This window comes from Diceros bicornis, chromosome X (assembly GCF_020826845.1).
Source record: "Diceros bicornis minor isolate mBicDic1 chromosome X, mDicBic1.mat.cur, whole genome shotgun sequence".
NCBI classification, from domain to species: domain Eukaryota; kingdom Metazoa; phylum Chordata; class Mammalia; order Perissodactyla; family Rhinocerotidae; genus Diceros; species Diceros bicornis.
In genome coordinates, this window is record NC_080781.1 from 170,923 (window position 1) to 183,624 (window position 12,702).

Consider the following 12,702-nt stretch of genomic DNA (forward strand, 5'->3'; position numbering starts at 1 on the left):
ATCAGAATACCAGCCAGCATCTCTGGAGAAACTGACAAGCTGATCCCAATTCATATGGAATTGTAAGGGACCACAAAGCGCCAAGACAACCTCGAAAAAGAACCAAGTCGGAGGACTCACATGTGCCCCTCTCAAAACTTACTACAGAGCAGCAGTCATCAAGACAGTGTGGTGCTGGCATAAAGACAAACATGTGGAATCAGAATCCAGCAGTAAACCCTCACATGTATGGTCAATTATTTTCAAAAAAGGTACAACGACCACTCGACACGGGAAGAACAGTTTCTTCACCATTGGTACCAGGACAACTGGATTTCCACAAGCAAAAAAATGAAGTTGGACCCTACGTCACTATACACAAAAATTAACTCAAAATGGAGCAAAGACCTAGACACAAGAGCCAAACTATCAACTCTTAGAAAAACAAGTAAATCTTCATGGCCTTGGATTTGGTCATCACTTCTCAGATGCGACACCAAAAGCACAGGCAACAAATGAAAAAATAGATAAAATGAACTTTATCAAAATCAAAAACTTTTTTGCATCAATGGACAGTATCAAAAAAGTGAAAAAACAACCCAGAAAATGGTAGAAGATATCTGCACACCATGTATCAGAGAAGGGACTTGAATCTAGAATATCTAAAGAACCCTTACAGTTCAACAATAAAATGACAACCCAACTAAAAAATGGGCAAAGGATCTGAACAGACATTTCTCCAAAGACACACAAATGCCCAAACGAGCAGATGAAAAATGCTCAACATCGTAGTCACCAGGGAAAGCACCTCAAAACCACAAGGAGACACCACCTGAGGCACGCTGGGACACGACTTCTACAATCCAAAAGACCACAAGTGTCGGCGAGGCCGTGAGAAATCGGAACCCTCACACTGCTGGCGGGAATGTAAAACGGGGCAGCTGCTTTGGGAAACAGTTTGTGGTTCCGCAAAAAGTTAAACATAGCGTCACCATCTGCCCGAGCAACTCCACTCCTGCGTGCCCGTATCCAGGAGAAATGCACACATGTGCACACAAAACCTGTACATGCACGTGCACAGCAGCACCATTCACAACAGCCCAAAGGTAGGCCACCCAATGTCCATCCCAACCCCAATGTCCACCTGTGGATGAACGGATAAATACACAGGATGGAATCCTGAGAGGACGCAGCAGTGACACACGCTAAAACGCAGGTGAACCCTGAAAACACAGGATACCTCGCTTCATCGTGCTTTACTTGATTGTGTTTTTTACAAGACCTTCCCCCAGCAAAAAGATTTTCACTTGCTGAAGGCTCAGGTGGTGGTTAGCAGTTTTTAGCAATAAAGTATGTTTTAATTAAGGTGTGTAAATTGTGTTTTTAGACACAATGTTATTGCACACGTAACAGGCTACAGTACAGTGTAAACCTAACTTCTACATGCACTGGGGAAACCAAACAATTCGTGTGACGCACTTTATTGCGATATTCGCTTTATTGCGGTGGTCTGGAACTAGACCCACAATGTCTCCCAGGTCTGCCTGTATGTTGAGTGAGAGAAGGCAGACCCAAAAAGCCAAGTGGTGTGATTCCACGTATATGAAATGTCCAGGATACGCGCATCTATAGAGACAGAAAGTAGATCAGTAGTTTCCTAAGGATGGGGAAGGGAGACTGGGGGAGGACAGCTAAAGTGGACGGGGTTTCTTTTTGGGGTGACAAAAATATCCTACAATCCACTGTAGTGGGGCTGCACAACTCTGTGAACACACTAAGCTGTATTGAGCTGTACACGTCAAATGGGTGGTATGTGAATTATGTCAATAAAGCTGTCCCACAAAGAAAAAAAGGCAACCCTAAAGGTTGAAAGCGAAAGGCAGCAGCACGCGAGGTTACTCAGCATGCGGACCAGGAGAACCTTTTCATAATGCACATATGGACAGAGGATTCGCATCCAGAACATGAAGAGAAATTCTATAGGACGGAGGAGACGGGAGGGGAGGGGAGGGGAGGGAGAGGGAAAGAGAAAGACAAAGCCCCCCGTAGCACAGGAGGCAAAGAAGAGGCATAGCAATGCCCTGACAAGAGCTGAAGGCTGAATTCAGGGCACACCCTGAGGCAGGCTGACCCACGGGGGATCGGGACACGCCAACTCCAACACCCAGGGGTGCCCGTGCACAGCTACTGGCGACACACCAAGAGCCGGAAGGGCCGGGCCTGGGGGCCCCCTCACACGCTGCGGGCCCACACGTCGGTGCAACACCGTGGAGGCAATCTGGTGCTGTCTAACCAAGGGGAGGGTGAGAATGTCCTCTGTGCGGGCAATCCCACCCGCAGGGTGAGGCGCCAGAGAAACCGGCACGAACACAGGCCCCAGAAACACAGAGATCCATCGGGGGGAACGCATAAGGAAACCGTGGCAAATTCCCACAACACGACAGCGTACAGAAAGTAAAATGACTGTGCTATGTCTACACGCGCCAACACGGACAGTCTCAAAACATACCACTGAAATGCAAAACCAAATTACAACGTGATGCACCCAGGATGGCAGCATTGAGGTGAAGTTTAAAATCACACGACGTGTTGCTACATGAGAGTCCATGTGCACAGGGAGAGACACGGGGTCGGGAAGGGGTGGAAGAAGGCCTGCGATGAACCTTGGGGGATGGGGTTCCTGAAAGACGCAAACGTTAACAGTCGCTAAATCTCGGAGGGCGATGCACAGACGCATCTGCGTTCTTCAACGTTCAGGACAGAATTGGTACAAACTCCCCATGTGTGTCTCAGGTTTAAGAACTGAGCAAGCAGGAACTGGATGAGCAAACCTGCGCACGTGGTCGCACCTCAGAGGCTCACACGCGGGGGCACCCACCTTGGCCACTCTGCCCATGTCCTCCATCGTGGCTCTCTCGTGCGGGAAGCGGGCGAAGGTCCTCTCGATCTCGGTGATGACGGCATCTACGTTCACCGTCTGCTGCGGACGGCCTCTGGGGAAGTAGAAGGCGGGGATGCTGTGGCTGGTGGCCGGCGGCAGGGGCTGCTCCTTCTTCGTCTGAACCTGAGCAAGGAAACAGGCGACACCTCAGTTAGAACTCGGGAACGTGAAACATCTTCTTTGCACTAACGTAACGGACGGATGTGGAACACCTCCAGAAATGAGCACACCGAGCCCATCTAACCCGAATTTGGACGGAACTCCAGACAATCCCGGCGGGCCAACTCCAGTCACGAGGATGCCCACACACGGGAGGGCACAACCCGCGAGTGAGCGTCACAGGACCTCTGATCTGCACTGCTGAGCCTCCTCCAACCCCGCCTCAGTGTGACCCGAGGGGACAGGACAGCTGACTGCCCAGGCTGCCCGAGAGGCCGGCGTGGGTCCTCGTAGGGAACCTGCCCCGTGGTCCTCTGGGAGGTCAGGGTCAGCCCAGCTGGGCTGTCGACAGGCAGTCGCTCAGGGCCAGGACAGGGGGTGTCCTCTCGCTTGGAGCCTGCCACCTGTAATCACTTGTTCTCACAGGCGCACGTCCTGGAGAACGAGATGCACGTCCACCCTCCAACCTGGGATGGCCGTCCCAGAAAGAATCTCGGCCCTGCAGTCTTATCCTCGCCAGACAGTGCCACAGCAGACAAGCCCTCCCGAAACCAAGCCGACAGCTTTAGCAGCATCTGACTTCAAGAAGTTCAGCCTCCTGATGCCCCTTCCAGGACAAAGCTGTGTCAGGACGGCCCCCTCGGTGAGGCAGTGAGCTGACCTGCTGTCAGGCTCTAGTTACAGGTCAGAAGACTGGACCTCGTGTACAGAATAGGGTTGCGTTGTAAAAGCCCCCGAAGTAGAAATAATTGTTCAGTGGAACCACGTAAGGAATGCCTGCAGAAAGCCGGCCGTGACCCGGGCACCGGCCCGGGTCTGGGGGTTCCCAGAGGGTGAGAGGCACCAAGACGCCTTTGTGGCCACGCTCAATGAATCTCAGTGTCCCCGTCACGGTAGGGCACTGTCTCCCAGTAGGACTCCACAGTGTGTCTCTATGCTGACCCAGGAGAGGCTTCTTGGGGCCAGAAGCAGCTGGCCTAAGCCCAGGCTCATCGATGGCCACCGAGATCCAGGCGTCCAGTCCCTCTCAACGGGCAGTGACGGGGAAGCACCGTCCAGCCTGCGGACGCATCTCCAGTCCACACTCTGCGCTCTGTATGGTTGGGGCCACACACTGATGCAGCAGGAACAGCACAGCCTCCTAGCGGGGAAGGACCGGAGCGAGAGGTGAAAACTCGACTCCTGAGGCCACGGGGGACTGACAGGGGCTGGGGGTCAGCAGACTCCAGAGAAGCGGTGTGAGGGGCACCCAACTCAGCAAGGTCTGGGGAACTCAGAGCACATGGGGCACTACGGGACCACACGGAACCCACAGAGCCTGACACACACACTGCAAGACACACACACTAAAGAACACGACAGGCAGAGGAAAACGGCTAGCGCCTAGACGCAGTGTGATTCACAGCCTGAGGGACGGTACCGCACAGCAGGCCCCGCAGAGCTGACTGAGGGGGTCTCGTCTATGCGCCACAGGGCACTCACACATCTCAGCCACCCTTCCCCACTGCTGAGTCGCTGAGCACGGCGCATGCACCCCTGCCTCACACCCACAGGGACCAGGAGCTGGACCCAGCAGGACACCGATAATACCACCAAGTTACCACCGGGATACGACACAGTCTATTGGGCTCTACCCCTCCCAGTGTTTCTGAAACCTGTGAGGTGGACTACATATCTCATCCTGCAGTGGGGGACCACTTCCCGACCCCGTCACAGCCTCTGGGACCAGCCTGTGTTCTCACAGGCCACAAGCAGGGACGGCCCCACACCCCCCTCGGTCGCGTCTCGGGACGGCCCCGCGCCCCCCTCGGTCGCGTCTCGGGACTGTCCTGTGTCCTCCTCCGTTACATCTCTGGACTGTCCTGTGTCTCCTGTTTTTCTGAGGTACCAGGAGGAGGAGACACTTGGTCAATGCTTGCTGTCCCAACACCACTGCAGTGACCCGCCGATGGTGGCCACATATCCAGAGGAGATGAATGCCGCCACGAGTCAGCTGCGCTGGGCAGGCAAGGCGGAGAGCCTGGAGACACAGGGCAACAAGCCAGGTGATCACAATGGATCAAATAAAATAGTCAGGGCCTCCACGTAGGGTCACCTCAGTCGTGAGAGGTGAGAGGCGAGGTGCAGAAGGCACGGTGATTGGAAGGGAGCGGCTGCAGAGGGCGGACCCTGAGGTCTAGGCACCAGTCGCGGCAGGCTGCGGTGAGTGAGGTGGATTTGGACTGGACGGCAGGAAGGAGGACGACGTTGTGGGCTGAGCCCCAGACCAGAGGAGAGGCTGTACGAGGACCTGGGGCCCACCCCTCATCCAGACTCGGCCTGTGTAGGTGCCCAAGGACACAGGTTGACCCCCCTCCCAGCCCTAGGATGTCCTGTTCCACGGGGATTTGGTTACAGCATCAGAATTGCTAAGTCCTGATGTGACAGCTCCACAAACCAGCACTGTGCCAAAATGACACCCATGATGGCCACGGAACAGCCCCGAGGGGAAGCCAGACGCCGAGAGCTGCCTCTTTAGGAAGGAGAGGACTCAACTCAGCAGACCTGCTGGGGATGCCCAGGATCTGCTCTGAGGAAAGTAACTTTTCCCCCAATTTCTGAAACAACTACCAAGAGCATGTTTTTAATTCCTCTGTGGCGCTTGATCAACTTTTCCCAGTGTTTTTCTTTTTCCCCTTTTTTTTTTGCTGAGGAAGATCGTCCCTGAGCTAACATCTGTGCCACTCTTCCTCCTTTCTGTATGTGGGTCGCTGCCACAGCACGGCCGCAGAGGAGTAGTGTAGGTCCACACCCAGGAACTGAACCCACAAGCCCGGGCCTCTACAGCAGAGTGTGCTGGACCTAACCACTAGGCCACGGGGTCGGCCCTCTTCCTCTCTTTCTGGCGAGGCAGAAGGACTTGCGAGCTCAGTGCCCTGGGCTGTTGGTTGTGGCAGCTGATCTTTCACATTCATGGAAAGACGGTGCTGGTGTTTACTGGGCCCCGACCGCATCCTCCCAGGCGCGACCTCCCTCAACTGCAGTGTCCAGGACAATCTGTGACAGAGGCGCCACCACCGCCCCCCTCCGAGGTGGGGAAACTGAGGCACGGGGGCGGGACGCACTCCAGGCACATGCGGGGTGGCTGCACGGTGGTGTGGCTGGTCCTGGGCTGGTCCGAGAGCAGCTCTTAACCACTTGCCTCCTCCCCTGCTCACGGCAGGACTACCACGGACACCCGTCTTGCTCGGTAACAGGAACTTCTGTTCTCTGCTGTTCAGACTAGGAGACCGTCCACACCAGCCCCCCCAGGGAAGGAAGAGAAGAGGCAGGACGTCACAGCTACTCCTCCACACAAAGCGGAGCTCCATTTCCTCAGGACGAGCTTTCTCACCTGTGTCACCGGCTCCCACCAGACCCGTCTCACGGTTAACATTCAGGCCGGTCCTGGAAACCTCGGACTTTGAGAAAATGGACATAATGTGACAAGGAATTTAAATGAAACGAAACACCCCTTTGCCAGAGCGAATGTTTCTGCCTCTCCTAGCACACGTTGATGCCACCCCGGGGCTGGTCCGAGCGTCCCTATCGGTGCCTTGCGGTCCCTCCCCCACCTGGATGACCACAGGCAAACTACGACTGCGACAGTATGAGGCTGACGCCACCACGGGAAGCCCTGAAAGCAGGGGCGGGCTCTCCAGGGGATGTCCTGGACGCACCGTGTCGGGGCCCCTGTGCTGCTCACGCCCGCTATCCGTCACCCTCCCCTTCTGTGGAGACGTATGGACATTTCCTGCTCAATGACTGCTCTGGAAACTCACTCTACACTCACGAATTCTACATTCATCTGCACACACCATGCCCGGCTAGCAGACCTCTGCATAAATCCGCCTGGATCTACCCAATGAGACACAGTCTGTGAAGTGTACGGTGAAAGGCCGAGCCCCGGGGCAGGGGCCTGGGTTGTAGCCCACTCTGCCTTGGGAAGTGACGAGTGGTCTTGTGGCTTGGTGACCTTGCAGTGAACAGGCCACCAGCACGGGCAGGGGGAGGGGAGGGAGGCCTGGCAAGGCCCCTCTGTGGAGCACCGGCACGAGCGAGCGCGTGGCTGCCGTCCTGGCGCGCTAGGACATACTCCCCAGCACCTCCTGAGAGGGGCTTCAGGCGGCCTGTTGTCCCCGGGGCTGGCGCCTGCACAGATCACAGTCCTAAAGGGGAGCTGTCCTGACAACAGGGTGGGCACCTGCTGTGCGTTATCTAAAGAGGAGTGAGGGCAAGAAGCCTTACAAATGCCCCAATCTGAACCGTGGGCACAGGGATGCCGGCCCCGCACGTCCTCAGCCCTGTGTGAGTGTGGAGCTCGTCCACGTGCGTCCCGGCGGGAGCTCTGGGGGTGACCTTCCCGCCAGCATCCACGCGAGTGCCTTTCCTCTCCTGGCCCCGTCGGCAGAGCGTGCTGTCAGACTGGGAGACTACGGTCTGGGGGCGGACAAAGACATCTAACGGTCCTCTCACTCTGCCCCTACCTGACTGTGACTGAGGCGGAGCATCTTCTCATGTGTGTAAAACACAATAATACTTTCTTTCCTGTGACTTCTCTGCCCAGAAGCTTTGCCGTTATTTCTGGTCTTTTTCTGACCAATTTCTGGGACAGCATGTATATTAGGCTTTGAGAGTTTAGTCCTCTGTCCCCAGTCACCATGTCTTTTTATTTGGTTTGTGATGTTTGTTACCATGTGGCAGTTTTTTTAAATTCTCGTGTCACCCTTACTCTCTCGTCTGTCTGAAAGACGGTCCACACCAATGCTGGGGAGCTATGGATAAACTAAATCTGGTCACATGCTCCTTGCTCGCAAACTTAGGACGACGGGCACCGCCGGGGACAGGGTCTGAACTCCGTTCATAGCTGATCGACCCTGCCACGGCTCTGCGGCGCTGGGAGAGGCCTCGGAGATGAAGAGAGGCCCGCGTAACAGACAAAGACACAGAGGGAGGGCCGGCTCCAAGGAGGACGCCAGGCTCTAGTCTCACAGGTCCAGCCACGTTTCAGGAGGAGGGAAGCTGACGGTGACAGCCCAGACCAAGGGCACACGAAGCCCAATGTCCCGTCAGGACACAGCGAGCATCTCAGAGAAGGAGACCCAGACACGTGGAGGAGAAGGGGACGTGAAGACCTGAGAGGCCACGACACCCTCATGAGGCCTTCACCACGTCATGTCTCACCACTGTCAACACTATAGCGAGGACCCCTAGACAGCAAAGAACAGGGCTCAGAGGGCAGGGTCCAAAAGAAAGAACTGAAATCCGTTCGCCAGACGCCTGAGAAAGCCACTGAGAGGGAGGGAGGGACGGAGGCAGGCAGGCCTGCAGTTCAGCTGGAGGCAAAGGTGTAACTGCCTGACCACGGGGCCACGGGGGCCACAGCCAACCACATCCCTGTCCACTCTGAACAGGGCTGATCATAGAAAGTGCTAGAAGCCATGCGTAAGGAGCTACCAGCAAGCTCACCAAATCTTCTGTGAATGGAGACCATCTTTTGTCTTCTCACGGTCCAAAGACTCAGAAGGCAACTACAGGAAGCAGTATCTGAACAGCACAGAACGTAACTACATCCTTGACAGTTTACCATTTGCTTCCAGAGCAGACGGGGTAGAGATTCCTGTGACACGTCACAGCACTGGCTGCTCGTCACCTGTCCCTCTTCAACTATCCTCCGCTGTCGGCTTGTCTGGTGGTCTCCACCAGGGAGTAGGAACAAGAAGGGAACGGAGCCCAACAGCCCAACGGGCCTCCCTGACGAAGCTGACAGGGAGGGGCCCCCTTAGTCGCGAGGCGAACACAGAGACGCACGACGCCCCTGCCTGTGTCCCCAGGCCCCAGAGCTGCCGCGGCAGGGGCCTCTCACTGCACCTGCTGGTCCGTCTCCTCCTGGGGTGGACGTGCTGCTCACCACTCTCCACAAAACCCTCACCTCGCGCGGCTGGCCAGGTCTTTCCCACCCATGAGCAGAGCAGAGCTCATGTCTTCCACTTATCCGGGCCCTGAGGTCTCACCTCGAAAGTGCACACGTGGCTTCATGAGACACATCCTTCTGACAGCCTCGTGGGGACAGACAAAGCTGGACACAAACCAGCTTTCTGCCTCCAGGAGCGTGAACCGCGGTGGAGAAATGATGCACATATAAGCAGCACACCAGAGAGATGCCCGCCTGTGATGAGAGCCAAAGGGACTGTGGGAATTTGGCAGAGGGAGGGAACGGGGGAGGGTGGAAAGGAGGCGGCTACAAACTTAGGGGCAAAGACACAACCACAGGAGGTTTTCCGAGCTCTAAACAATGCTCAGCGAGCACCCCCTTGGCCACACGGGCTGCCGCCCGCAGGAAGGCTTCCCTTGATGGGTGCCACACGTCCTGCCCACTAAGACAATGGTGTGGGAGAAGGGTCCCCTGGGTCAGGGAGAATGAGAACCACTGTGCCACAGCTCTCTGGGAGAAGGCAGGGGTGAGGGGGCTCCAGTGGGTGCCCGTCACTGCCCACCTCAGGGCCATTGCACCCACAGTCCCCAGACATGCCACAGGCCCCGCCTCCTCTCATCTAAGAACATGATCAGATCTCACATGCCAGAAGCTCGTCATTGACAGGCAACACAACACCCCCCAACCTGAGCCCACCCCCACCCTGCTGCCCCTTCACAGGAACTGTCACCCCAGGTCAGAAGGTCGTCCTCTCACACATCACACCCCCCCCACCCAGCTGCCCCTTCACAGGAATGGTCACCCCAGGTCACAAGGTCGTCCTTGACAGGCCACACAACACCACTCCTGCCAGAACCCGCTACACCGCCATCTGTCGCCTCCCCCACCCATCGCCACCTTCCCCTGCTGCCCCTTCACAGGCCTCGTCACCCGTGTCAAGCTCAGTAGGGCTTTTCTGTCGTCCCAACTGGAAGGAACAGCACCCCCACCCCAGTGCCTGGCACAGAGCAGGCCCCTAACAATATGCAAAGACGGACTGCACATCCCACAGAGCTTCAGCTGAAAGGAAATCACCCTTCCCTCGGTGTAGAAAGCTGCTACCTCAGAGGACTCTGGCAATGCGACACTGCACTTCCCTCTGTCCACAATGAGTCTTTCCTACCCTGGAACCTTCCATGTCTCCCATGCTCGTGGGGACCCGAGACTTGAGCCTCTCACCGCCAACTCGCCCCCTTAGGAAAGACGCCATGCTGGACGACACCGTTCTGGTGTTCGGTTTACAGGATCTATTCAGGGAAAGGCAAATTCTAACGTGTGCTCTCTCTGTGGCCACGTCATGACCCAGGTACCCAGACCAATCCCTCTTCAAAGAAACTAGAAATGCCTGAGAGAACACTTTACAAACATCTTGCAGAGTGCATCCATGGATGGGCAAGAGACTAAGGAATTCTCAGGCCACAATAGCCATGAAGTGGGAGCCCAGCGAGGCGGGGGCAGCCTGAGCACGTTTTGCCATCAGGGGCGTGGGCCAAAGAGGTGACGTGACTATCACTTCACATACTTGCAGAGCTCGGGGGACAGGAGGCACAATCCAGCGTCCTCAGAGGAGGCTGCCCCCTAAGGGGCATCCCAGAGGGCTGCACCTTCAGGGAGAAGGATGAACTAGAGATAAATTCCCACCCACCCCAGACCCCAGAAATGAAAGGAAAATTGTCGGCCCCCAACCTGGTGCTGTGTCAAGGAGCCGGCGGTGGGGGGACAACCTCCTGAGAAGTCACAGCCCAGCAGACTCTCACTCAAGTTTGCAAACCAAATTTACACCATCTGGATGGTCCCAAATCCTCAAGCCAAAAACGGCAAGTTGCCCCAGACTGGCAGTGCCTGGAAGCAGCAAGAGCTTCCTCATCTCAGACTCAAAGAACTCCCCAAGTTCCAAGCAAAATGAGCAGTTCCTGGTCAAAACTCACCAAACACACATGGAAATAAGGCACCAGGAGGGAGAGCCGGCAGAAAGGAGAGGACTGAACCCAGGAAGGCTCTGGACTCCGGCATCATGAGACTGTACAGCCACTATGCTTCATACAGCTCAAGAAATAAAAGAGGCTTGAAGACACAAGAGCGAGGAGATTCAAGACAGACCCAAATAAAACTTCTAGAAGAACAGAAAACACACTTGGCGACTGGGCTAAAGAGCAGATCAGCGCAGCTCAGGAGAGATTCGTGAACCGGGAGAGAGAAGAGAAGCAAGTGTTCAGAACGCAGCCCACGGAGCTGGAGACACGTCCAAAGACCTGAGGACCCAATGGACCCCAAGCCAGAATCCTAAAAGACCGCACTGGACAGCTGACGACGAGAGAGAACACCAGAGACAGTGGCAGATCTTCAAAAGCCACCACAGGAAAACGAAACGAAACAAAAAGGAGATTGTCTTCAAAGGAGCGAACAGTAAGCCCTGCAGTCAGCTTCTTGACAGAAACAACAGACACCAGAGCTGGAGGAGAACAGTGCCAACCCACACTCCGCCTCCTGTGAGGGTGTCTGTGACGAGACTAACACAGAGACAATTTCAGACCAGAAGGAAACAAAAAGCAGAAGTGAGTTTGCCATCAGCAGACACTCGTTCAAGGAAACGCTGAGGATTGTCCGTCTGGTAGAAGCAATGTGCTCGTGACAGGAGGTCTGAACTGCGAGGAAGTGGTGTCTGTGGGGGTAAATCTCAACACGCTGACCACAGAAATCAGTAATGAGAACGGCATTTTATTTCTCTCTACAAACCCTCTCAAGGCAACAACAATAGAGTAAAATGAAACGGGTCAGGGAACTGAGGTGTCTGAGGGTTTTGAGCTGGAGGCTGAAGATATTAACTTTGCACCTAGAAAAATTAAGTAATTGACATGTCTAGGATAAGCAGTCACCTAGTAGCAAGGGTATACTCCCAACTAGAAGAGGAAAAGAGAAAAGGGAGGCAAGAAAGGAGAGAATAAAGAGAAACACAAAGTAAGATAGTGCCAATAAATCCAGACGGATTAAGAGTCATAATAAATGTAAATGGACTAAATGCTCCAGTTAAAAGTCAAAGATCAGACTGGAAAAAGAGCAAAATATCTGTTTATAAGAGACACATATAAGACTTAAGGACGCAGAGTTGAAAATCTTTTTATAAGATGGAAAAGGAGAGACCAGGCCATATTGACGGCCATACAGTAGATGGAAGGTCTGGACACTACTAGAGAGACAGGGTGACCAGGTCATGCCAGAGGGCGATCCCGGGAAGCGACGACCATTCTGAGCTGGCCAGTGCCATCCCTCGGAGCCCCTGCACAGACAAGGCACACGCTGCTGGGGAAACGCAGAGATCCAGCCCCCAGGGAGGCCGGGCCCAGCCAACGGAGCTGACCGGACAACGAGAAACAAAACAGCCTGGTGCGGACACGGAAGATTTACAAGTTTAATCTCCAGGACAGAAATAGCCCACGGCCCCAGCACAGCTGCAGAACACACATTCTTTTCCAACACGCAGGGCACACTCGGGTGCCGGTCACCTCCCGGGCCACAGAACAGGCCTCAGCAGATTCTGAAGGAACCGTGGGGAGCGTGCCCTGACCTCCAGGAGATGAGGTGGACATCAAGGATGAACAAAAGTAGCAACATATACATGTGTGTGTGTGTG

General features: G+C 55.1%; 1 protein-coding gene across 2 annotated transcripts in view; it reads right to left on the reverse strand.

Annotated features, from left to right (window-relative positions):
• Window positions 1-12,702, reverse strand: part of PPP2R3B (protein phosphatase 2 regulatory subunit B''beta) — a 64,733-nt gene that overhangs the window by 28,228 nt on the left and 23,803 nt on the right. For both annotated transcript variants that reach the window (XM_058535351.1, XM_058535350.1), the window contains exon 2: window positions 2,858-3,043. In XM_058535351.1, the coding sequence (XP_058391334.1) occupies window positions 2,858-3,043 (186 nt within the window). The remainder of the gene's footprint in view (window positions 1-2,857; window positions 3,044-12,702) is intronic.